The sequence below is a fragment of the Haliotis cracherodii genome, unplaced genomic scaffold (genome assembly GCF_022045235.1).
Source record: "Haliotis cracherodii isolate W230 unplaced genomic scaffold, xgHalCrac1.p SCAF_3, whole genome shotgun sequence".
Taxonomy (NCBI): domain Eukaryota; kingdom Metazoa; phylum Mollusca; class Gastropoda; order Lepetellida; family Haliotidae; genus Haliotis; species Haliotis cracherodii.
Window position 1 is genome coordinate 41,349,048 of NW_027266286.1, and position 27,273 is coordinate 41,376,320.

Genomic DNA, 27,273 nt, shown 5'->3' on the forward strand with positions numbered 1-27,273 from the left:
AAAAATGGGAGCGAATATTCATACATTCAAATTTAAAAGATCTGGTTAACGTATATTGATTATTTGTGTACAAGTATATTTTTTTTATAGCTATAACCATGCAACGTTTCAATATATAACAGAATGTATTTGTTTGAGACGTTGTATTGTAGACGTCCTATGGTCTGCAGCAAGGGTGTTCGCTGGCCTGTATGACAGATGTTCTCTTTCTTGTAACAAGGGTGTTCGCTGGTCTGTAATACAGATGTTCTATGGCCTGCAGTCAGGGTGTTCGCTGGCCTGTATGGCAGATGTTCTCTTTCTTGTAACAAGGGTGTTCGCTGTTCTGTATTACAAATGGTCTCTTTCTTGTAACAAGGGTGTTCGCTGGTCTGTAATACAGATGTTCTATGGCCTGCAGTAAGGGTGTTCACTGGCCTGTATGACAGATGTTCTCTTTCTTGTAACAAGGGTGTTCGCTGTTCTGTATTACAAATGGTCTCTTTCTTGTAACAAGGGTGTTCGCTGGTCTGTAATACAGATGTTCTATGGCCTGCAGTAAGGGTGTTCACTGGCCTGTATGACAGATGTTCTCTTTCTTGTAACAAGGGTGTTAGCTGGTCTGTAATACCGATGTTCTATGGCCTGCAGTTAGGGTGTTCACTGGCCCGTATGACAGACGTTCTCTTTCTTGTAGTGAGAGTATTCGTTGGTCTGAAGTAAGATAATCTCTGGCCTGTATTACAAATGTTCTCTGGCCTGCAGTAAGGGTGTTCGCTGGTTTGTATGACAGATTACCCCCTGGCCTGCATTACGGGTATTCGCTGGCCTATGTGACGGATGATATGTAATCGAATGTCTACCGGATATGTATTTTGTGTACTATATGGATTATGTGTTTCGGTTTGTCAGCACAATACCCGTACTCGAGAGTTTACACAAAGATGCTAACGCCCAATACCTGCATCACTTAGAGCCTTCCACCCACATACCCGTGAAGACCCGGGTTAAAATTGGTCTTCAGCAACCCATGCTTGTCTTAAGGGGCGACTAACGGGATCGGGTGGTCAGGCTCGCTGAATTGGGTGTTGTATAGCTTCGTAACCCAGCTGTGTGGATCGCGATCGATGCTCATATCAATCACTGGATTGTCTTGTCCACTCGACTCGATTATTTACAGGCCATGGCTGGAATATTGATGTGCGGCGTCAAACAACAAACACACAAACAAGCGAGAAGCTGACATTCCGTAATATAAACTGATACATCTAGTTGAAAGGCGCAATAGAACGAACTCACTCACTCTTCAATGTATTCCTGTTATTTAAGTTTTGTTCGGGGTTCGAATCCCGGCCTCGTCATACTCGTCGTTCTTGTTGTTACTCTGCCTGGCGCTCGGCATTGAGGGGCTAAAACAAGGACTTGACGGTTCAGAAACGGTATACTGTTTTTGAGTGGGATATTCAGGATAAACTGCTGCATGGTATCTCAGTGTGCTACCACTATATAATAGGCATCAGTCCGGACTTGTACAAGCAGCCACACACACACACACACAGATATCGTACGTGTATGTGTGTGCGTGTGTGCGTGTTTACCCGATATAGAAATAACATATGGTACGTTTACTATAAAACATTGTTATCAAATTGTATGGTGGGTAACCGGATCGGTGAGTTCGGGGGTCGAATCCCAGGGTACAATCAGCATGTGAAGCCCATTCTTGGTGTCACCGTGATATGAATGAACACGAAAGCTGCTCTTCTCAAAGAGTGTTGTCTCCCAATTGACGTTCCTACATAATTACACTGTCCCGCTCAAGACGAAGTTCCTTTTAAGAGGACATCAACCGATCACGCTGACCTGTACTTTACCTTTCAATTCTTTAAAACACAATCCCAAGCATACCAGAAACCCTGTCTTACCCAACGCATTGTCAATCCAGCCTCCATGTCTAACATGCGTAACCTGCAGATACAGTCGTTCCAACCGAACGCACCACCCACATAACGATTTATCACAGCGAGATGCGTCATCTCGGCGCGCTTCAACGCTACCTCACTGCCCCCGGACGGTTAAGCACAACTAGATTGGGTAGTATTTCGTCTTGAAAGATTCGGTTGTGCGCTGGTCGGACAACGAGCTTCTGAGCGCTTGTCTGTGATAGCCGTAAGTCCTCCTTCACTGAACCCACGGGCTTGGCAGAACAGGTTTGGGTGGGTCTTCTGAATTTTGGCAAGTTTTCATCCTATATGGAATGTTGAAATACTCCCTCGTGTGGAACACTTGATAACTTCGTGTGTGTCACGGTGGATGGTTTTGTATAGACTATCAGTGAAGTGGGGAGGGAAAGCCTTGTGTGTAACTTGTTGAGATCACCTGTAGTGACTTACCTGTTGAGTTGTCATTCAGTGGCGCTGAACTGGCGTTTGTGAACTGAGCTGGTCCGATTGGTGTACAGCTTGGTACAGTTGAGGAAACATTTATCGGATAATACTTTACAGTTTTGATTTGGATATTACAAGAGTTCCTTTCCTTAACCGGTGAGTTGTGATATTTCATATTTTGGTTTCGAAAATATTTCATGTCGTATACATGCAAAACTCGTGTTTCATATCGTATACATGGATAACTCTTGTTTCATATTGTATACATGCATAAGTCTTGTTTCATATCGTATACATGCATAACTCGTGTTTGATATTGTATACATGCATAAGTCTTGTTTCATATCGTATACATGCATAACTCGTGTTTAATATTGTAAACATGCATAAGTCCTGTTTCATATCGTATACATGCATAACTCATGTTTCATTAGCAGCCTACGGGGACATTTCGCCGTGAAATAATTCTCATCTACCTTTTTTCAATAAATCAAATATTCAACGAATATTTGAAAATGGACAGACTTGAGTGTATGTTTATTTCACGACGTACTGTCAAAACAACTGACCTATGCCACTTTAAGCCTTGGATGTTAGTACTTTGCAGTGCCAGTGCGACAAAACAAAATAATTATTTTAGGTCAATTTATAATCATGATTGTCCGTGGTTTATATTTATCTATTATTTTTTCATTCACATATCCTGTCGTGTTCACTGTAGCTGAATATTTGTTTATTTACATATCATGCATATTGTACATACGTATTGTCAATAAATCAATCAGCAATGACTGACAGACAATCGCCCCCGGCACGATGAACAAACCAACAATCATTTTATTACTCCACTCTATGACAAAGACACATTAGCTTCCCAAATATAACCACCGGGCATTTCTTGACCCTTGATATTTTCTCGGTTAAGAAAACGGGATTTATTGGCTAAAATACCAATCTGGACATTGGGTCAAGCTGTTATTTTTGACCACGTGGATGGTATGAATACATGAAGACAATTAATAGTGAGTTGCAAATGACATGTTTCGTTTGAAATGTACATGCCCCAGGCGGTAAACTTACAATGGCATAGGGAGGCAAACACACCCGGAATTGTTATGTACACGGTAGCTGTTGAAACAGATTTCAACACTGACATACATAACATCGCCAGTGAAGTCTGAACATTGTTCAACGGGAATTACGTCTTAGAAATATACAGAGGAATGTGACAGGAGACTGTATTAGGGACGGTAGTTGTCAATGGCTTGGATTAAAACTGCGGTCCTATAATAACTATTCTACTGGTAGGAAATTTCTAGGTCAATAATTATAAGGTTTAAGCTCTCTTTGGGGGACATATCTGGCTTAACTGCTTATAAACATACAGCAATATATATTTTAATGAAGGAAAGATTACAATCTCCGTCTTACACAGTGAGGGAAATGAACCTGGCATGTCTGTATCACAGCAGTAAACTACAACAGTACAGTCTCGGGTAGGTTAGTGGTACGTTCCATCCATGGGTATATTCATCACATTACACAGGATACCACGATGTGGTGCTGTTTTATTATGTTAATTGATCCCCGCCTTGCTGGAGGCGGTGATATACGATATTCTCCCTCACAGTTATTTGAAATGCTGTTCGTCGTGTGAGTATTCAAATAGAATTACCAGTTAACGATTGGTTTTTTTCACCCATTGATATCAAAGTTATGCTTTTGAATGTTAACGTTCCTGCCCATCAATGATAAGGTTGTCACGTGATGGTATACTCGCAGTTGCATGAATAACATGCACCTCTCTTTGTAACAGCATATCTTAAGCACAGCTGATGTGTTTCTGGTAGCTCTTTCTGTCTGAGTTTGCAAGCCTGCCTCGATTTCATTACTGTAAAACATAGTCAACTCCGACGAAGTCAGGTAGTTATAACCGAAGTCCGTTATAAACGTGTAATGTAAGTTTGATGACAGTGGCTGGGCGATACATTCGTTATATCCGACTGTTTCTCATATTCGAATTGTGATATCAGGACAGTTTAACACGATATTGCCCTATTAACGCTATATTAAGTTGATTTAATAACAAAGACGAAGACTAACACTAGACCCCGCTCTAGTTGTGTTGGATATTTAAGTAAATCATTGTCAAATGACTGGGTGGTCTCGTTGTTATGTCATAAATTCAGGTTTGTTTCCCTACAAGGTTTTGGCCCGGTCATGTATCCGTCCCCTTGACATGGCTGACATACAGCGGTGACGGTGGAACACAACTCATCTCTCTCAAGTATCTGCCATCATCTAATACGTTACAGGAGAAGCGTTGTACACAACTCAAAGTATAGACTAACACTTAGTCTATGAAACCTTTTTTTTAATAATTGTAATTTATTTTTTCTCCGCAACCTTTCCTCCTCTGCTCTTTTCACACGTGGAATCAAGGAAACTAGACTTGGTTTAGTTTTATCTAGACTTGCCTAGGCTTTTAGTGTATATATAATTATATACTCCACAGTCACCGCGCAGGATTACTCATAGCAGTGAATGTGTGGTAGGAAGTGGGTGAGTGAGTGAGTTTTGTTTAACTCCATTTTGTGTCAACTCGATGTGGGAGGGGAGTACGACGTAACGCAGGTCTTAGACGTTTACCACTTCGGTGAAACCCACGAGCACGGGTATGGTTTTCAAAATAAGCCCGGTTAGGTATTGTTACCAAGTATGGAGAAACTTCTCGAGGATATGCATTTAGAAAAGAAGCAGAAAATAATTCATAGTTTAGTGACAAGACACATCTAAAAACTTGCGCTTATGAAAGTCTCACATTTATTTTCTCAGCGTCATTGTTGAGGGGACACGCAGATGATAAGATATGAAAGTATTCAAAGACTTCCAAGAGTGCACTTCACTTGCATCTGGACGGAATCATTTTACACCCACACTGACTGTGACTTTACATGTATTGCACGTGCATGGGCTAAACCCATTGTTGCGTTCAGGGGGTGTTTTGGGTAGCTTTTACCATCACCTTCAGTCTTTGCTCTTTTCGGTTTTTTTAATGGTCGTCCATTTTTACCGTTTTATTAAAGTAAGTGAGTGAGTTGGGTTTAACGCCGCTTTTTACAGTATTCCAGTTATATCAGGGCGTGTCAGCTTATATTATTAAAGTGGGAGGAAAGCCCGAAGTGATGCACGACTCAGACGTTTACCACTTCGGTGAAACCCACGAGCATGGGTATGGTGCTGACAAACCTAGAAACATAATCGGGGCAAACCGGGATTCGAACCCACAATCATAGATTTCTGGCTGTGCCTTAGACGACTGGGCCACCCGTGCCCCCGTTTCATGAAAGCATCCCTTCAGTGTGACATTGGCACCAACATAGGTTCTTCAACTGTTAATCACATCATCAACACATTCAGACCTTCAGACGTGTCAGCATTTGTACATGTTTGACATCCTACATACCTTGGGGACCCTTCAATAATGACACTTATTTTTTCAGTTTTATTTCAGGTGAACAATTAACTTGCCTGTGCATGTGTTTGTGACGCGTGCCAACGGTGAGGCTGGATACGCTTACCTTTTCGCGAACATCTGGTATCATCACTATTTGATAGTGATTCATAAACACATGTCCATGATGCAGTCGGAATCTGACAATCGACTCTGTGTTTGGCTGTGATTTCTTATGAATGTGAAAAGGATTTTGTATAGGGCTGGGACGAGTTCAGATTTACTACCCGGGTACCCACCCTCCTATTACTCGACCCTACCCGGGTACCCACTGTAGGTCTCAAGAGATACAAAATGTCCGATTGGGAATTATATTTTTAGCACAGCACTTGCAAAACGAATTTAGATACATGTATTAAACGATCTGGTCATGCATACATCATCTTCCCCAGGCAAGTGAGTTAATTGAGTTAAAAGTGAGTTAAAAGTCCAGTTTCCACCCTTGCAGAACTAGACTGGTTTTATGGAGTCAGTTTTGGCTGGACTAACGAGTCTATGCATAGTTCAATCAAAATCGCGCACTGAAATCAAAATCCGGTTCGTAAACTGTCATGCAGATTTCGGTCGACTGCAGGATTTGCAAAGCATGTGCTCTGCTAACTCTTTGTCAAGAGATATTTCTAAATCTTTTCATGTTGTTAATCGAGGTGCTAACGTGATTTGACGCACTAAGCGATGTAATACCCGTTATATTTACAATATAGATCTTGATTATCGGTCAGATCGTCTTGACTGGGCGCAGCCGTTTTGTTTGAAGCAAATGCATGTGATAAGAGAGGTGGAATCTGATTGGTCCATTGAAGAGGCATAGAAGGGACATAACTCATAATAGCCACTGGTGGCGCTATGATCATGCCCATGAATTCCAGCCTAGTTCTGCAAGGGTGGAAACTAGACTTTGAAAGTCTGTTAACGTTCTTGCCTCGGGAAGATGGCATACACTTAAGTTGACTTAAGTTATATCTTTATTCAACCACACGAAAAGTCAGAAGGAAAGGGTGCATAGTCAAAAAGAAATGCGAACATTAGTGACTTGTAGATTACTTGTAGAATTCTAGATAAATTTTGTCATTAAACTATATATATATATGACTAACAACGGGTCCAGGTAGTCCTGTGTGTGCCCGGGTCCAGGTAGTCCTGTGGGTACCCGGGTCCAGGTGGTCCTGTGTGTGCCCGGGTCCAGGTAGTCCTGTGGGTACCCGGGTCTAGGTAGTCCTGTGTGTACCCGGGTCCAGGTAGTCCTGTGTGTGCCCGGGTCCAGGTAGTCCTGTAGGTGCCCGGGTCCAGGTAGTCCTGTGTGTACCCGGGTCCAGGTAGTCCTGTGTGTACCCGGGTCCAGGTAGTCCTGTGGGTGCCCGGGTCCAGGTAGTCCTGTGTGTACCCGGGTCCAGGTAGTCCTGTGGGTACCCGGGTCCAGGTGGTCCTGTGGGTACCCGGGTCCAGGTGGTCCTGTGGGTACCCGGGTCCAGGTGGTCCTGTGGGTACCCGGGTCCAGGTGGTCCTGTGGGTACCCGGGTCCAGGTGGTCCTGTGGGTACCCGGGTCCAGGTAGTCCTGTGTGTACCCGGGTCCAGGTAGTCCTGTGGGTACCCGGGTCCTGCTCAGTACCCAACTGACCCGGGTTACTCGTCCCAGCCCTAATTTAGTCGCTTTTATTTAATAAATTCAACTGTTCAATGTATGACATATACCGTGTACATTTGGCCCTGAGTGTGATGGTCTCCTAACTTCATCCTACATGAAGTTTCCTCTGCAACACTGTAGTGCTGATATATACGGGATGTGCCAGTGTACGACAACTCCAGTCGCCCGGGGGGATTCCCCTGGATGCTTGTCTTTTTACTGAAGGACATTATACGACGTATGATGTACATGAATACGCATGCCTCAGTGGCAGTACTGTGCGGGGTGATTGATGTTACTCCGAAACACGGGATCCATTGTGCCAGTTAATACACTCTTGATGACTTGAATTGATAAGGATTCTCAAACATTTGGCTTACATTTTACGAAATCAACATAAATCCTCGTAAGGCATAAAACTATGTAAATCATCGGCGTCATGACATGTTTATACCTTACGAATTCCATTAAGCAAAGATATTTTTTTGTCGGAAATGAATATTTTAAAGTTCATATTCTGTCTTAGAATTGTTTTCAATTAGATAATTTCTTTTCATTTTCAGTCTCTATGTCATGATTAATATACAGTAACTACTTATCTTAAAGGGTTATTCTTCGTGTTCACGTGGGGACTGATTGTGAGTGAATGATTGAAATTGTTGTCATACTAGTAGTATTTAATATTGCAATGGAACTGACTCATTCTAAGCTTCATGTCTTGGTTTGCTAAAAAATACAAGCTTGACATCATTCCCTATCCGAAATGTGTAGTTTGAAAAAAATGAGATATTATATGTCCTAGTAACTTCATTATAATGTGCCGTAACGACTGTTTGTTTATAATGCGACGTTAAAGGCATAATCAAATTAAAACAGGCGCACAACCCCAAACCGTGTAAATATAAAAAGTGACACCGTTTAGTTTGAGGTCTGTTAATTCTTTACGTTGTGAGCCACTCGCAGACAGAGAGTTGAAATCTGGGTCAATGAGGCGTTACAGAAATAGAAATATTTGCTTAATCACATTTAAGATCTGTCTACTGACTACAAATATATAATAACAAATTATCAAAGATTTCAATGTGCCTTTGTTATTAGCAATAATGGCACATTGTCTTTAATCTATGGGACGTTCTGTCGAGAATAGCGAAATCTGAAGATCACATCAAATAGATTGTAATAATACATTAATTTTTCAATTACTGGTGTTCGGTCGGACAACGCTCTTTGGTAAGGCCTGAATATTGTCCGTTTAGATAGCATGAAGTCTGTGCTTGCTTACAGGCCTGGAGACGTGACCTTCGCGGGAAAGGAAAGCGTTGCGAGATCTGTTGCTTAAATATATAGAAACACTGTTTGTCTTGACATCCTGTATGATTGTTTTGGGGCGCTCTATATGGCCATATGGCAGATAATCTATTTATAGAAGCAATCGTGGGGAGTTTTATGACATATTTCAGTCAGTTTGATGGATGGATGGGTAGTGATGAGTAATTTTAGATTCATCGTCAGACAAGTTAAATACGAATAAAAAAACACGCCTCATTTCATCGTTATCTAGTATATCATGATCTGTCGAATATGCCGTTTGAGACCTTTAATTGGCAGTAGGATTACACTAATGGCAGTAAAAACAAATAATTAAATACAATTATTTTCTCGATGTGAATATGCAGTGAAAGTAAGATTATTTTAGTGGTACTTTTCGAACGCCAACCTTGTGTGGGCCATGTTTATGAATTGTTAAGTCTTGGTTCGATGGTCAATGTTTGTGAACGTCATCAGCCTGGGTCTCTTTGGGCTTTCCCTTCAAGCCATGATATAAACTGCTGGGCAAAACAAGGTATACAAGTTGACCACAAAATTACAAACTTTATCATAACGTTATTAGTCTGGAAACAGTCGCCGAAACACTGCAAACCCAAGGTCCAAAACACAACTATGACACCGGTATCAAATACATCACCATCGAATAACCATTTCTTGTTTGTTTCATTTTAGCCACCATCAAACATCGGTGTATAGTTTCTTTTGTCCGGTAGTTTATTTCAAAAAGCCGTCAATCCACTCACTCACCCACCCATAACCATCTGTGCCTTGAATGACGTCGTATATATCTGACGATGTCGAGCAGGAGTCTGGACTACCTTTACCTAGGTCTCTATTAGACACAAGTTCTATTCAAAATTAAATAGGTCACGTGAAATAGCCCTTTGACGATGTCAAGCACATTACTACTGTACTGACTGACCCGAGTAAACCACTGAGGCACGGGTCATACCCTATGACCAAGACAAGTATCCCGGCGTTTTATTCCCTGTCTGTGATACTGGTATTAGCTGAATGAGTTTCGATGGTTTGAAATGACTTGCTGTACAATAGCCTGTAGCACGAAAGCCGAACCGACATTCAATGGCTAGTATATAGATGCCGAGTGAAATGGTGTGCGAATTATAATGTTCTTGTGATTATATAATTAGAAACTAATAGATGTAAGTTTTGAAAGGGTCAGTGTGTCAGAAAATGGTGTGTCAGTGGTGGTGGTTGGAATTGAGATGACCAAAGTAATAATTGTAGTCGTGGTGGTCGTATTGGTGGTGATGGTACTGGCAGTGGTTGTGTTGGTCGTGGTCGTGTTGGTCGTGGTTGTGTTGATCGTGGTTGTGTTGGTTGTGGTTGTGTTGGTCGTGTCGGTCGTGATTGTGTTGGTCTACGTTGTGTTGGTCGTGATTGTGTTGGTCCAGGTTGTGTTGGTCTAGGTTGTGTTGGTCGTGATTGTGTTGGTCGTGGTTGTGTTGGTCGTGGCTGTATTGGTCGTGGTTGTTTTGGTCGTTGTTGTGTTGCTCGTGATTGTGTTGGTCGTGACTGTATTGGTCGTGGTTGTGTTGGTCGTGGCTGTGTTGGTCGTGATTGTGTTGGTCGTGGCTGTGTTGGTCGTGGTTGTGTTGGCCGTGGTTGTGTTGGTCGTGATTGTTTTGGTCATGGTTGTATTGGTCGTGACTGTGTTGGTAGTGGTTGTGTTGGTCGTGATTGTGTTGGTAGTGATCGTATTGGTCGTGATTGTGTTGGTAGTGATCGTATTGGTCATGGTTGTGTTGGTCGTGATTGTGTTGGTAGTGCTTGTGTTGGTCGTGATTGTGTTGGTAGTGATCGTATTGGTCGTGGTTGTGTGGGTCGTGGTTGTATAGGTTGGTTGGCTGGTTTGTTGTTTTCACGCCACACTCAGCAATATTCCAGCTATATGACGGCGGTCTGTAAATAATCGACTCTGGACCAGACATGCCAGAGATTGATATCATGAGTATCGATGTGTTGGTAGTGATTGTGTTGGTATTGGTTGTGTCGGTAGTGATTGTGTTGTATTGATTGTGTTTGTCGTGATTGTGTTTGTAGTGGTTGTGTTTGTCGTGATTGTGTTGGTCGTGGTTGTGTTGGTCGTAATTGTGTTGTCGTGATTGTGTTGGAAGTGGTTGTGTTGTTAGTGATGGTGTTGGGAATGGTGGTTTTGGAGATGATGATAGTGTCGATGTTCATCAAACGTGCCGATAGAAAGGAGCTGACTAGGCTGGAATTTCTGGGCTCGATCGTGGCGCCACCAGTGGCTATTGCAAGTTTATGCCTCTCCTATTGACCAATCAGATTGCACCTCTCATAACACGTGCATTTGATTCAAACAAAATGGCGGCGCCCAGTTAAAACGATCTGAAGAGGATCGTTGACTTGGTTGATTGCGTAGATCGATGATCACTGGATTGTCTGATCCAGACTCGATTATTTACAGGCCCCCGTCATATAGCTGACATATTTCTGAGTGCTGCGTTAAACAACACATCACTACCACCTGCAGTCGCATCTTCCTCACCACGGTCACGCGCCGATGTGTCTTTTATCATATATACGTCATGTATACAACATCTGGGTGTACGGGCGTGGCAACTTCCACGCTGCCTCGTGGTCGCAGCGCTCTAATTCACGCCATCAATGGTTAATCACGATTGAGAAATATCTGTAAGTTATCTATGACAATCCGAGGGACGAGCTGTTTGAAAGAGATAATCTGGCGAGAGGAATCGTGTTCTGGGATAAGGCATACCGTCTTATAAATATCCAATGATTTTAATCACCCGTTTGTCCTTGGGGCTCGTCAACGTATGTGTAGAATATTGACGATTATAGAATTGTGGGTTAAAATCCACAAATTGAAACAGTCACGATGGACGCATAAAACTGTGTGTATTAATTAATGAGGTAACTTTCTAAGGCCATATGTTGTTTATCCGATATTCTCCTCAAAGTGTAGATGAAAAGGGGATGCTGATCTTTCTTTAAGCTGCATTAGTTTGTGTTAATTTATTATCTCTTGATCGATGTTCATTACGTCAATCACTGGATTACTGATCCAGATTCAATTATTTATAGACAGCCACCATACAGCTGGAATATTGCTGAGTGCGACGTTAAACAACAAACAGATAAATAAACAAACAATATTATATTCTGACACGTGTTAATATTTCATAAACTGATGGAATACAGTGATTAGCTATAACCGATGCTGGAGTCAATTCCGTGCCATGAGCCTCTCACTGGCTTCACTGAGATCTTAAACGTCTTCTAAGCAAGCATTTCATTCAATGTGGTTATATAGGACCCAAACATAGAAACGAGTTGTTCAGCAGGAGTGAGTGAGTGAGTGAGTTGGGTTTAACGCCGCTTTTAACTGTTACAGTATTCCAGTTATATCACGGCGTGTCAGCTTAATGTGGAAGGAAAGCCCGAAGTGATGCAGGCCTCAGACGTTTACCACTTCGGTGAAACCCACGAGCACGGGTATGGTGCTGACAAACCTAGAAACATAATCGGGGCGAACCGGGATTCGAACCCACGATCATAGGTTTCTGGCGTGCCCAAGGGACGCAACTCTGCATGGCGAATCGCGGCGCCTTAGACGACTGGGCCACCCGTGCCCCCTTGTTCAGCAGGAACTACCACAATTAAACAATTATATTTAGGTTTTAGAATGACGGAGATCGCGGACAATGATCAGGATGATAGACTATAAACTACCCGTGCTTGTCGATCACGCCCTGAATTCAACGTGATCCTAATGTGAGGGATACTTCACGCATAGACTGTCTTAAATGAATTGCTGAAAGAGATACGTTTGTTGACTAGTTGTAAATAAGTACAAATGTCATTGGGAAAAGAAACTAAACTTTGTCTTTTCATGGAATACGGAGAGTTCTGTTCCGTCGTGCGTGTAGAGGGTTGGGTAGGGTCGGTTGTTTACCACGTGGTATGACCGTTTGCTTGTCAACCTAAAGATCCGGGTTCGACGTGGGTACACAGTGAGCCGGTCATTCAGTATTCAGTGATATGCCTGGAATATTGGGATTAGAAGACTAAAACTCCACTCACTCACTCACTCACTCACTCACTTTTACTGGATGAACAACAGTTGCGGAATAAAAACTATAAAAGATAATCGGCCAACATACAAACAGTCCCTGAAACGAAACATGATCCTGTTTGCTCCAGGAACTTATCACCATTCAGTGAGAACTATCCCACGACAGTTCACGCCGACCCATGCTGTGCATTGCCAAAATAAGTCTGTACCTACTAATTTTAACGATTTAATAATAATGATTAACCTGTACGTCTCCACCACTCGCTATGACGTTAAACTAGCGACAATCGGTCACGCCTGGTATGCCACGGCTTCAGCTTATCAGCGTTTGTCCCGGTTATTTGGTGTGTAACGCCGCGCTATATTCCAGCTACATGACGCAACCTGTAAATAATCGATTTAGTCCAGTGATCGATATTGTGAACAACGACACACGTCGACGGGGTACGATGACACGCACTCCACCAAGTCATCAAGCCTGACACCCCCCCCCCCCCTCCCCCCCCGCCCGATGCATTTCAGTTGTAGATTCAGAGGGTGGTGCCCTGCAAACCCCAAAGACACCCAAGATCTGTCTCTTCAAGAGATCCTTTGACTAGATTAATCATGGTCTAAGCGCATTTGAGAATTTGTTGATTGGAACTTGCGCTATACAAATGCCCAATGTAATTTAATTTAACAACGACCAACGTCTTCTGTGCACGATCACTCAAAATTACCCATACGTCGATATCATTTCCAATCATAAATATTACTTATTTTCAAGTTGAAAAGATGATAAATACGTATTTCATATCCTCTGTCCGCTACGGGATTAACTATTGGCATGCGAGCAATGTTCGCCATTGTGTGACCTCATGTATATATAATATCTGAGTACACAAGGCTGTGACAAAACGCATTGTCGCTATGCTAACATCAGACCGAGGCTGCATTACACATGTGATTAGTAGGTTTAACCTCGGTCATTTCCTTGACCTGAAAGGTTCAAAATTGTCCATCAGATTGTACCCATGCCGCTTCCGGTTACAGAAGTACAGCTTGTCTACACCATATATACCTTAACCACCACCGTTTATTTCTTATAGGAGATATCAACCTTTCGTACAGCCTCTTTAAGGGTGTTGATAAAATGTGCTAGCTTTAAAAATGGTTACCTTAATTTTAATAATGACTCCCTTAATAGAATCTGACCTCGGCAATGTCGGACAAGTCCATTTTATGAACAGGTGGGTTACGTTTGGCATTTGCCGCATATTCTCACAATCCTCATGTCGATTATCTGTACCCTTTTCTCCCAATACCGATTGTGATATATCTCCCACGTTTGGATGCGATCATTCGTCTATGGGGAACAACTCACAGGACACTTCCCTCTCAAAAATAAGGTCGTCCAAAATATGACGTCATCAAGATGCGAGCGCGTATTCGAATCTCCAGAAATGACATAATGATATAACAAATTAATGTATTACCGTGAAATAAACCAAGCTTCGTTCTTCATTGTTCTTTGCTATTTATCGCGTATTTATCTTATATATACGGGTATAGTACACGCGTGCTTACAGTTTAGCACACTTTAAGTGAAGTTAAAGTACAAGAGTCAAAATACATTGCGGTATTACATTTACATTCAGTGTACCCGGTTACCGATAATTATTCAAAATTGCATAAATACCCGTATGTTTCTCTCCACCACCACCCGACCCCTACTATCCCCATTTTAGGTCTCAGTCAACGTTGAAAGGTCCCCAGGGCCTATGTCTTTCAATGACTAGACACAGGGTGATCGTGAACACAGCTTTACATACATAGATAGCGTCTCCGAAATGGTGGTATCAGCCCCGACTTGGGTTAAGCGGCTGTAAGATAGTGCTGCGGGTTACGGTGGATATTAAAACCATTGTGACAGGTGCATTGATGTAGTTGAAATATGCTTGTCTGCAATTTAAGGAGATATATTATTATTTGCATTTAAAGCATCTCTTGTTAGATCAAAGGCAAACAGATCCCTGTCACAGCCCAGTGTTGATTCGCTGACTTGATTTCGGCTCTCAAACGTAGCTTTGTAAATGTCCACCTCACAAAGACCTTCACATTTCTCATCTCAGGAGATACTCTGGGAAGTGCTCATCACATCAATCATACGTCTTGACTTGTCAAAAGTGAGTGGGTGGATATGGCTTTTTAATCGCCTTTTCTCCAATATTCCAGCACGGCGGTGTTTTTTGTGTCACAATAAGTACACTTGTGGGAAAAGAACCTTGTCCTCGGCATGCCGATTAACTCTGTTTGGTTATCTTGATCATTTTTTCTCATCTACACGACCGCCTCCGTGGTCTAGCGGTAGAGCGTCCGCCCGGAGAGCGGGAGGTCCGGAGTTCGATCCCCGGCCGCGTCATACCAAAAGACGTTAAAAGATGGTACTTGTTGTTACCCTGGCGCTCGGCATTAAGGGGCTAAAAGAAGGACTGGTCGGCTCGGAGTCAGTATACTGTGACTGTATGGGGTATTCGTGTTAAACTGGGGCATGGCATCTCAGAGGGCTAGCACTATAAATCGGCATCAGTCCGGACTAGTACAAGCAGCCACACAAACACACACACGTACATGCACGTCGTTATATAAGTGCCAAAATCTTGGACGCGACGTTAAGCCCAATTTCACCTCACCCTACTCATCTACAATGTATTGATATATATGGCGAAAATGAACACCATATGGCGGGACAAGGCACATGATTATGCAATATGTATACATGTACGTGTTGTGTGTTGCATGTTTTATGTTTTGGGGTTTTCTCTCTCTCTGTCTCTCTCCTCTTCTCTCACACTCTCTGTGTGTCTCGCTCTCTCCTCTTCTCTCACTCTCTTCTCTTTCTCTCACCTCTTCTCTCTCTCTCTTCCCTCTTCTCTCCCACTCTGTCTCACACTCTCCTCTTCTCTCACTCTCTCTCCTCTTCTCTCTCTCACTCTCTTCTCTCTCTTCTCTCTTCTCCTTCACTGTCTCTATTCTCTCTCACTCTGTGTGTCTCACACTCTCCTCTTCTCTCTCTCTCTCTTCTCTCTCTCACTCTCTTCTCTCTCTTCCCTCTTCTCCTTCACTGTCTCTATTCTCTCTCACTCTGTGTGTCTCACACTCTCTTCTCTCACTGTGTCTCTCCTCTTCTCTCACTGTGTCTCTCCTCTTCTCTCTCACTCTCTCTCTCCTCTTCTCTCTCTCACTCTCTTCTCTCTCTTCCCTCTTCTCCTTCACTGTCTCTATTCTCTCTCACTCTGTGTCTCACACTCTCCTCTTCTCTCTCTCTCTCTTCTCTCTCTCACTCTCTTCTCTCTCTTCCCTCTTCTCCTTCACTGTCTCTATTCTCTCTCACTCTGTGTGTCTCACACTCTCCTCTTCTCTCACTGTGTCTCTCCTCTTCTCTCTCACTCTCTCTCCTCTTCTCTCTCTCACCCGCTTCTCTTTCTCTCACTGTCTCCTCTTTTCTATCCCAATTTCTCTCTCACTCTGTGTGTCTCACACTCTCCTCTTCTCTCTCTCTTCTCTCTCTCACTCTCCTCTCTCTTCCCTCTTCTCCTTCACTGTCTCTATTCTCTCTCACTCTGTGTGTCTCACACTCTCCTCTTCTCTCACTGTGTCTCACCTCTTCTCTCTCACTCTCTCTCCTCTTCTCTCTCTCACCCGCTTCTCTTTCTCTCACTGTCTCCTCTTTTCTATCCCAATTTCTCCCTCACTGCGTGTCTCACTCTCCTCTTCTCTCTCGACTTTGTCATGCAATTTACTTCGGATGTCCCCAAGATTATTGTACACAGATTAAACCAGGTCTTCCCAACTCGAGCTCCCACGCCCCGCCGTCAATGCTAATGAACGAGGGAGGACATATCCCCCTACCATTTATTCTCGTTTTGTGACCCTTTTATGATGGAAGGAGCGGGGAGCGGAGAAACCCATGACATATTGGACAATAGCGCACCTTTGTTGTAGTCATCAAATGTTGCCACCTCCAGCTTTATTTTGTGGCTTTGTTTCCTGACCAATAGGTTGTAAATGCACGAGCGTGACCACTGGGTGTATTGGCCGTGCCGCGGATCTTAATGATCAAAAGAATATGGTAGTTGCTATGCTGCTGTGTTGTAAGCATGGTTTTACGCCGCTTTTGGCAATATTCCAGCAATATCACGGCGGGGGACACTAGAAATGGGCTTCACACATTGCACCTGTGTTGGGAATCGAACTCGGGTCTTCGGCGCGACGCCACTAGGCTATGCCATCGCCCCTGTTGTGTGGGAAATAACGCGCATTCACACTGACATTGTATCTGATATGCTGAGATTTGTGTTTATATTTTCTGCCCTATCGTAAATAATCCTTTTATTTGACTGTGCGTTGATTCAACGTGTGGTTCATGCTTTAAAGGGCGGTCGGGTAGCCTAGTGGTTAAAGCGTTTGCTCGTCACGCCGAAGACCGGATTCGATTCGCGACATGGGTTCAATGTGTGAAGCCCATTTCTGGTGTCCCCCGCCGTGATATTGCTGGAATATTGCTAAAAGCGGCGTAAAACCATACTCACTCACTCATGCTTTAAGATCCAGGTGCCTTGATTTTACAGTGAAATGACCTGCTACAATGAGTGAGTATACATGTGACCCGTGAAGATCCGGCATAGAATAGGTCTTCAGCAACCTATGCTTGACGTAAGAGGCGACTAACGGGATCGGGTGGTCAGGCTCGCTGATTTGGTTGAAACTTTGAAACTTTGAGCCATTTTAGACATTGACTGTAACATGTAAATGTTTATCACTTATATATTTACAAGATATGTCGAAGGAATATGGTTTCACTCCAGTCTTAGGAAGGGGTATTTCAACAATACCAAGCGGTAGACATCGTGGTGGGTACACATCATGTACCCTTGTGGGAAATATAATCACGGGCTTCCAAGTGGCGGGGAGCGAACTGTTTGGTCACTAGGCAACGCCATCGCCCCGATTCAGTGGACGACATGACACTTTCCTTCATGAAAGAAATGTTTCAGTAACATTGTATTTGTACATATATATCATAAAGGTGCACCAGGTATGTTTCACCACAGACCTACATAACCAGTTATCTAGGTCCACGGTTTCACACACTGTTTTGTCGTTAAACCGGAATAAGCACGTTAACACTGTGCAGCCTTCTTTTCTCAGAAATTGAGGGAAGGTTGGGTTTTATAGTTCAACGTATTTTGCATACACTTGTATATCGCAGATTGTTGACGTTTACTGCTAAACTTATGGGGCTGAGTTTGATGTTAAGATTGTTTGTTGTTTAACGCCGAACTCCAATATTCCCGCTATATGACGGCGGTCCGTAAATAGAGTCTGTACCAGATAATCCAGTGATTGATATCATAAGCATCCATCTACGCATTTTGATACGATGACATGCATTAACCAATCAACGAGCCTGACCACCCGATCCCGTTAGTCGCCTTTTACGACAAGCATAGTCCCTTTCACGGCAAACATGGGTTGCTGAAGATCTAATCTTTACCCGGATCTTCACAGAGGTTGATGTTAAGGGTTTCACAATAGGGTACAACCTTGGATTCGAACCCAATCTTGTTGACCCATAATTTCATTGGAGAAAGTTGTGAAACTGTAGACCCCTGGGCCGGTGGGCCGGTTTCTCGGGCGAGGGTTGTTAACTGTGCAGCGAGGTTTATACGTTTGGGCCTCCTGACACAGGGTAGTGCAGGACCTATACTCAATAGACAATCCGGACCCTTTGGGCGAATGGGGAGCGGTACAATTCCCCTGCATTGTGAGGTGTAGACGGAACAGTATTTTCGCGAGCAAATACAAGGTTCCATACCACTCGACAGATACCGAGGGCGCAGTGGGGTAGCCAAGTGGTTAAAGCGTTCGCTCGTTCGTCACACCGAAGGCCCTGTTCAGGTTTCCCCCATGGGTTCAATGTGTGAAGCTACTTCCGGTGTGCCCCGCCGTGAAGTTGCTGGAATATTGCCAAACGCAACGTAAAACCATACCCACTCACTTATTCTAGATATTTCATAGTATTTGCTTAATTATATACGTAATTGTTTTAGATCAATAATTAACATGAATGAACGCAGCAAACGGTGAGCAAAATATATATTCAAACTGCACAACGTCGAGGAAACGTTACGTTGAAACGTGACCTTTACCATGACCTGTGGTACTTTCCCAAGCCAAATGTAAGCTCCAAATGAAGGCCTACCTCGCCCCCAGCCCGTATACTTGCGTAATTAGTGTAATGACAAGCCACTCCACGTATCCCAAAGCTTTGAAGTGGAACCTGTTCCATGTTAATATATCGCACAGGCGGCATGCATTGATGTCCTGGCCTGTTTAATTGCTGGCTACCAGACCAATTTGTCTCCGATGGATAACATGCTGTCTCGGCCGTAGGCTATAGAAGGTCTGGCCAGTGTGACTGATCGCTCGAGCGCAGAATGTGGATTATATAAGTACGGGGCATGTAGGTCCAAGAGGGTAGCGAAAGGTAGATAACGGGACCCAGGCAAAGTATCCAGGGTCATTGACAAAGTATCCCTGGGGGATGTATGTACCTATATGTAAGTATACATACAGATAGTAATCGTTCAGAAGTGAGTTGGGTTTTACGGCGTTTTGAATAATATTTCAGTCATGTCATGCGTGTGACCTTTGTATGGGAGGAAAGCACGTTGTGATGGAGTCTTAGACATTAAGCACTTTGGTGGAACTACAAATATTGATATAGGAAGCTCATTAAAAGAATCCACATATACATTGGTTTGTATGAAACCTAACAGGGATATACGGGGGCTGGACAAATAGTTCTAAGCCTGACTCATTTTTAACATTGAGCCATAACAAAGTGAACTAGTCAATGTAGTACATTGTTTGAGTAGTTCAATGCAAGTGTATTTGGTCTGTTGAGGCCGTTTCTATATAAGTTACAGCCAGTTGAACGTGATAGGGCTCCAAATGGACACATAAATGGAAAAGAACGAGTACCAAGCAGTCATCAAGGTTTTGAAAACTGTTCAAGAAATTCATGACCGCAAGTGTATGGGGATACTTGTCCTAACTATTCCACTGTTAAACGTTGGGCAGCTATGTTTAAGGCTGGGAGAACAAGCCTTGATGCTGACCCTAGTTCTGGACGTCCCTTAACTTCCATCAATGAAGATTCAATTAAGGAGATAAAAACTGATACTGTCAGATAGACGTATTACCCTGAACTTGAGGAAGACACAGGTCAAAGCCATGGGCCCATTGAAATTAATATGGGGTTGGGTGCCAAAGTTTCTAAATTCTTATCTTAAGGGAAAAACTGCACTGACAACGCCAGAGACAATTTAGAGCTAATTGAGGAGGACGTCGTCAAATTCAAAAAGTGATTAGTAATGGGTCATGAAACATGGGTCTCCACTATGATCCCGAGTCAAAACGTCAATCCATGGAATGACTCCATTCCACTTTTCCGTCACCAAAGAAATTGAAGTCTTCAAGATCAATGAAGAAAGTTATGGCCACTGTATTCTGGGATGCACTGGGTGTGATCCTTGTTGATTACTTATAAAGGCAAAAGACGATTACAGGTGCCCAGTATGATGATTTGCTTCATCGCCTGATACATTCTGTCAAAGAAGAGCGGTGAGGAATGCTGACTGCTGGAGTTCTAACAGTTCATGACAATGCCTCTTCTCATACCTCTCCACTTGCAAAGGCTTCTGTAAGACAAGGTTGGTTCGAAGAGCTTCCTCTCCCTCCATACTCGCCAGACCTGGCACCAAGGGATTTCCACCTGTTTCCTAAACTGAAAGAACACCTTCGTGGCAAGCGTTATTACGACAACGATGACCTAAAAGCTGCCGTGAATGGGTTTTCCGAAAACTCTTCCTGACTGGAATTAAAAGCTTCACTATATGAGAAGTGTATTGAAAAGCAGAGATATTATGTTGAAAAATAAAATAGCCCTCGTATGTAATATTCAAACGGATGTGCGGGTGGGGGTGGGGGTGGGGTAGGTTGTTTGTGGTCTTGGGGTCGGGGCTTAAACCTGGGCACCTCAAACTCCGTCTATATACATGTCTGCAAAGATGAGATGCCTCAGACCAGTGTTGAAGATACCCCGTTTACGTGACAGTGTCAGATGCATGACGACCCACCCTGCTATTCATCTTCTATATCTGTCTGTGTGAGTTTGTCACCAGCAGTGACTGGTCACGTGTGGGTAGCCATGACAAACCAACCTGTCTGTAGCAAGTAGGGCGGGTATGTGTTGGGTATATTGTTATGCAAAGCTGGACCCTTGTAAGCATGAATTGACACCGGAATCACTCAATAGTGTCCAACAATGTGCATGCATATTCTGACTGTTCCCTTCCCGTACGTTGTGATTAAATTTCACAAAATAGTTCCATATAACAGGATGATGTTTACGAGAGTCACTCTATCTCATGACTATTTCGGCCAAACCTCATTTTTAGAAGGAGGCTGTAGGTTTTGTTAGTAGTTGGTATTAATTGTCATGACATATCAATTAGTCATTGATCATGTTTTAGTCGGTTTCTGTGAAAGGGATCAGTAAATATCAACAGAGAAACAGTTGCGCGGATCCCCTTGAGTACCTTCGACTGAAGTGAATTAGTTACCCCTCTTTTTATTTATTTTTCGGTGTCGTTTGTGGCACTCGAGCAGTCAAGGTATATGATGTTGTTATTTTATGTCATGTAAGTATAATTGTTGAAGTTCACATTAACGCTGTTAAACTTCACTGATGCAGATCGATGTGCATTGCAGCGTGTACTCTGACTTCAAAGAGAAGTTATAATTATCGCTTTACGGCCTTGGGTGCTCAAAAGCACAAGGGTTCATCTAGACTAGATAGATGTTTTGTGATGCATCAGCTTTGCCCTGCGCATCAATGAATGACTGAAAAGCTATAGGTCTTGACAGTGAGGAATATGCTATGCATATTTGACATAATTCATGGTTTAGCGGTGAAACGTAAGCTTTTACCAAACATACACATAGTAAGGTAAGGTTTCCTGTGGCGTTGGGAGATGTTCATATTAACTATTTGAAGACATAATGCCTTTGACGAACCCCAAGTTATCATACAGCGGTGTCAGAAACTAAATCATAATGCATATATTCATATGTGGACGTCTCCATGCTCATGATCGTGTTCACGGCGCTCTGTTGTTACCTTGGTCAGCGGATCAGCGTGCGTTCCAACTGTCATACGGAGTATTTGACTTTCAGCATTCCCCAAATTGAAATAAGAATTCGGAGTTTTCATTGTACGCTTCAGCGCAATGTAGCGCGGTGACACGTGCGTTATATTCTGGTTCAACACCACGTGCAGGCGTGTCACGACCCCGGCAATGTACTACTACTGAAGCATTCGGCAAACATCGGAATCCGAGTTGTTTGTTTGTTTGTTTGCTGTTTAACGCCGCACTCAGCAATATTCCAGCTCTATGACGGCGGTATGTAAATAATCAAGTCTGGACCAGACAGTCCAGTGCTTAATATCATGAGCACCGATCCACGCAATTGGGATCGATGACATGCATCAACCAAGTCAGTGAGCCTGACCACCCGATCCCGGTAGTCGCCTCTTACAAGCATAGTCGCCTTTTGCGGCAAGCATGGGTTGCTCGGAATCCGAGTGGTAATAGCAGTAATTTGACACAACTGACACAATGAAATGTAAAGTAATTTCCTCTCAAAGACATGTTCAGTCGGTCTTGAAAAGTTAAAAATGGCCTGTTGCCGTGTGTTCTTGTGTCCATACTTGCTTCCGTGTCTTGGTGTTTTTTCGTGTGTCTGCGTGTCGGTGCCTGTACTGGTGTGCTTTTCTATGTCCCTCTAGATCTGTGTGTCGAGGTTTCCCTATGTGTGTCGAGGTTTCTCACTGTGTGTCGAGGTTTCTCTCGATGTCGTTGTGTGTGTCGTCCGTGTGTGACGATGCTTGTGTCCGTGTGTGACGATGCTTGTGTCCGTGTGTGACGATGCTTGTGTCCGTGCGTGTCGTTGCTTGTGTCCGTGTGTGTCGATGCTTTTATCCGTGCGTGTCGATGCTTTTGTCCGTGTGTGTCGATGCTTTTGTCCGTGTGTGTCGATGCTTGTGTCCGTGCGTGTCGTTGTGTGTGTCGTCCGTGTGTGTCGATGCTTGTGTCCGTGTGTGACGATGCTTGTGTGCGTGTGTGACGATGCTTGTGTCCGTGTGTGTCGATGCTTTTATCCGTGGGTGTCGATGCTTTTATCCGTGTGTGTCGATGCTTTTGTCCGTGTGTGTCGATGCTTTTATCCGTGCGTGTCGATGCTTTTATCCTAGGGTATCGATGCATGCTTGTGTACGTGTGTGTCGATGCTTGTGTCTGTGTGTCGATGCTTTTATGCGTGTGTGTCGATGCATGCTTGTGTCCGTGTGTCGATGCTTTTATGCGTATGTGTCGATGCTTTTATACTCGTTTGTCGATTCTTTTATCCTTGGGTGTCGATACATGCTTTTATCCGTGTGCGTCGATACTTGTGTCCGTGTGTGTCGATGCTTTTATCCTCCTTTGTCGATTCTTTTATCCTTGGGTGTCGATACATGCTTTTATCCTTGTGCGTCGATACTTGTGTGCGTGTGTGTCGATGCTTGTGTCCGTGTATGTCGATGCTTTTATCCTTGGGTGTCGATGCATGCTTGTGTCCGTGTGTGTAGATGCTTTTATCCATGTGTGTCGATGCTTTTGTCCGTGTGTGTCGATGCATGCTTGTGGCCGTGTGTGTAGATGCTTTTATTCGTGTGTGTCGATGCTTATGTCCGTGTGTGTCGATGCTTTTATCCATGTGTGTCGATACTTTTATCCGTGTGTGTCGATGCATGCTTGTGTCCGTGTGTGTAGATGCTTTTATTCGTGTGTGTCGATGCTTGTGTCCGTGTGTGTCGATGCTTTTATCCATGTGTGTCGATACTTTTATCCTTGGGTGTCGATGCATGCTTGTGTCCGTTTGTGTAGATGCTTTTATCGGTGTGTGTAGATGCTTGTGTCCGTGTGTGTCGATGCTTTTATCCTTAGGTGTCGATGCATGCTTGTGAACGTGTGTGTCGATGCTTTTATCCGTATGTGTCGATGCTTTAATTCGTGTGTGTCGATGCTTGTGTCCGTGTGTGTCGATGCTTGTGTCCGTGTGTGTCGATGCATGCTTGTGTCCGTGTGTGTCGATGCTTTTATTCGTGTGTGTCGATACTTTTATCCTTGTGTGTCGATGCATGCTTGTGTCCGTGAGTGTAGATGCTTTTATCCATGTGTGTCGATGCTTTTATCCTTGGGTGTCGATGCATGCTTGTGTCTGTGTGTGTAGATGCTTTTATCCGTATGTGTCGATGCTTTTATCCTTGGGTGTCGATGCATGCTTGTGTCCGTGTGTGTCGATGCTTTTATCCGTATGTGTCGATGCTTTTTTGCGTGTGTGTCGATGCTTGTGTCCGTGTGTGTCGATGCTTGTGTCCGTGTGTGTCGATGCATGCTTGTGTCCGTGTGTGTCGATGCTTTTTTCCGTGTGTGTCGATGCTTGTGTCTGTGTGTGTCGATGCTTTTATCCTTGTGTGTCGATGCATGCTTGTGTCCGTGTGTGTCGATGCTTTTATCCGTATGTGTCGATGCTTTTATCCGTGTGTGTCGATGCTTGTGTCCGTGTGTGTCGATGCTTGTGTCCGTGTGTGTCGATGCATGCTTGTGTCCGTGTGTGTCGATGCATGCTTGTGTCCGTGTGTGTCGATGCTTTTTTCCATGTGTGTCGATGCTTGTGTCCGTGTGTGTCGATGCTTGTGTCCATGTGTGTCGATGCTTTTATCCTTGGGTGTCGATGCATGCTTGTGTCCGTGTGTCGATGCTTTTTATATGTGTGTGTGTCAATGCATGCTTTTATCCGTGTGTGTCGATGCATGCTTGTGTCCGTGTGTGTCGATACTTTTATCTCTGTGAGTCGATGCTTTTATCCGTGTGTGTCGATGCATGCTTTTATCCATGTGTGTCGATACTTCTATCCGTGGGTGTCGATGCATGCTTTTATCCGTGTGTGTCGATGCATGCTTGTGTCCGTGTGTGGCAATGTTTTTATCTCTGTTTGTCGATGTTATTTACCGTTTGTGTCGATGCTTGTGTCAGTGTGTCGATGCTTGTGTCCGTTCGTCAATGCTTGTGTCCGTGTGTGTCGGTGCGTGTGTTCGTATTTCGATGATTTTCGATTCTTGTGTCCACGTGTCTGTTAAGGTTCCGCCGGTCAAGACCAAGACAGACAGATAAGTGCATCTTTTAATGTGAAAATCTGGAAACTATCTCTAATAACGGACCGAATACCTTGAACAAGACCATGAAACACATGTTTAAGGATAACGGAAGGTAAAGAAACACAGTCCCATCTCATCGGACACAACCTTGGCTCACAAATCTACCAAGACTGAAAGTACAAGATCATAGTAATTTATTTTTCTTCAATGATCGATATCCACTCCTTTACCGCCACCCAAAACTCAGTGGACTGGGTGACTCGCTAGGACCGTATCGCGAGATGTCCGGCTCGGATCTACGACACGTCTCAATCAACACCAACGCATAACAATTAATTCCAGAAATCTACTTGTGGTAGGGGGGCACGGGTGGCCCAGTCGTCTAAGGCGCCGCGATTCGCTGTGCAGAGTTGCGTCCCTTGGGCACGCCAGAAACCTATGATTGTGGGTTCGAATCCCGGTTCGCCCCGATTATGTTTCTAGGTTTGTCAGCACCATACCCGTGCTCGCGGTAAACGTCCGAGACCTGCATCACTCCTGCATCACTCCGGGCTTTCCTCCCATTAAGCTGACACGCCGTGATGTAACTGGAATACTGTTAAAAGCGGCGTTAAACCCAACTCACTCACTCACTACTTGTGGTAGGCGGTGTAGCCGGGAGTTTCAGACTCAATTGCAATATTTCATGTTTTGTTCCGCTTCGTGTAATATTGATTCTGAATAATGGGAGACCATATAATGACCTCAAGTGTCAAATTTCATCAACACGTTTTGCCACTTTTTAAACAGTTCAGTTCAGGAAAACATTAAATTCTTCTGAACGCATTTATTGGCAACGTTTATGTGTTCGTTGAGTAACATTAAATTCAGTTTTGAATTAACTGTGCAAAGGTATAATAATGTCATGTTGCAAAGAATGGAATTAGATATAAAAAAATATTGTATTATTCCCAGATGTCATTTTCTGGGAATATATATTCCTATTACCTGGGCGTAGTCTGTCATACAGACCCTGAAACAAATATGTCCAATACAGCCCATGCAAGTCTATAATATTTGCCAAGTCTAGATAACTGCAGTATCAAGAAAGTCTATGGGCTCCGTTTTTATAATATTTCATAACTATAATTTAACAACTGTTTTTTTCTGTCAAATAGTTCATTTTAGAGACAGGTGATGTGAGTCTAACATTCGCGCTGTAACACATGCAAGAGTAGTTGTTCAGAAATCGCGATCTTAAGAAAAGATTGTTTAAAACAGCCATCTACAGTGATGGCAAAGTGGTCTAAATAAGAGTGGTCGAGGGATCAGAGTTACGTCCCCTGATCGTGTAATGGTCCAGTGTCCTAGGTTCGAATCCATGATTATGATACTGATATGTCAGTATATGTGATCGTCATCGAGGGTTTCACGGAGGAAACGTCAACAGCCTGCTTTGTCAGTTTCTTACACGAAGTTAGAACAGGCTAATATAGCTGAAATACTATTTAAAGCAGCCTTGATCCCGATTCAGTCTTTTTTACAGAACTTATTCATCGGATCCCTTGTCACTATTTTCATAGTGAAGCAGACTAACGCTCAGTCTATGAAAAATTATATTTTTGATAGAAACAGGCAACTACATTTAAATTGAAAAGGAGCACTAGTGAGATGGGAGATTTAGGACCTGAGGAAAATCTAGACTTGCTTTGTCTTGGGCAATAGCATTTCTGTAAGGGCTGGGGAAACGGAAATAATATTTTCGGGGATTGTGAGACAGACTTAAGTGGGCGTACTGTGATTATTTTTATTAATTCAAGGCTGTCCAACACTGAACTACATTAAAATACATACATTTTGTACATTTCCACCTTGCATTCAGGGTACCCTTCCAGATATGAACGTAAACCTTTTAGACAACCGATGTTTCAGATATGTTATTTGTACCCCCTTTTTATGAATACCACATTCCTACCCGTCTACAGACACCCGTTTCTATTGATCCCTACCCCCAGCGTCACATTGCTCAAACAAACCAGATAAAAGGTGACCGACTTTAAGTATATTATGTA

At 43.4% G+C, this 27,273-nt stretch overlaps 2 protein-coding genes across 2 annotated transcripts in view; one reads left to right on the plus strand and one right to left on the minus strand.

Annotated features, from left to right (window-relative positions):
* The first annotated feature begins 2,103 nt into the window (after positions 1–2,103).
* Positions 2,104–27,273, plus strand: part of LOC139475937 (uncharacterized) — a 133,226-nt gene continuing 108,056 nt past the window's right edge. The window contains exon 1 of the mRNA XM_071259152.1: positions 2,104–2,522. The gene's annotated coding sequence lies outside the window, so the exon portion shown is untranslated. The remainder of the gene's footprint in view (positions 2,523–27,273) is intronic.
* On the minus strand, positions 10,261–10,593 carry LOC139475427 (uncharacterized). Its single transcript, XM_071258641.1, has one exon. It carries the CDS (start codon positions 10,591–10,593, stop codon positions 10,261–10,263), a length of 333 nt encoding a protein of 110 aa, XP_071114742.1.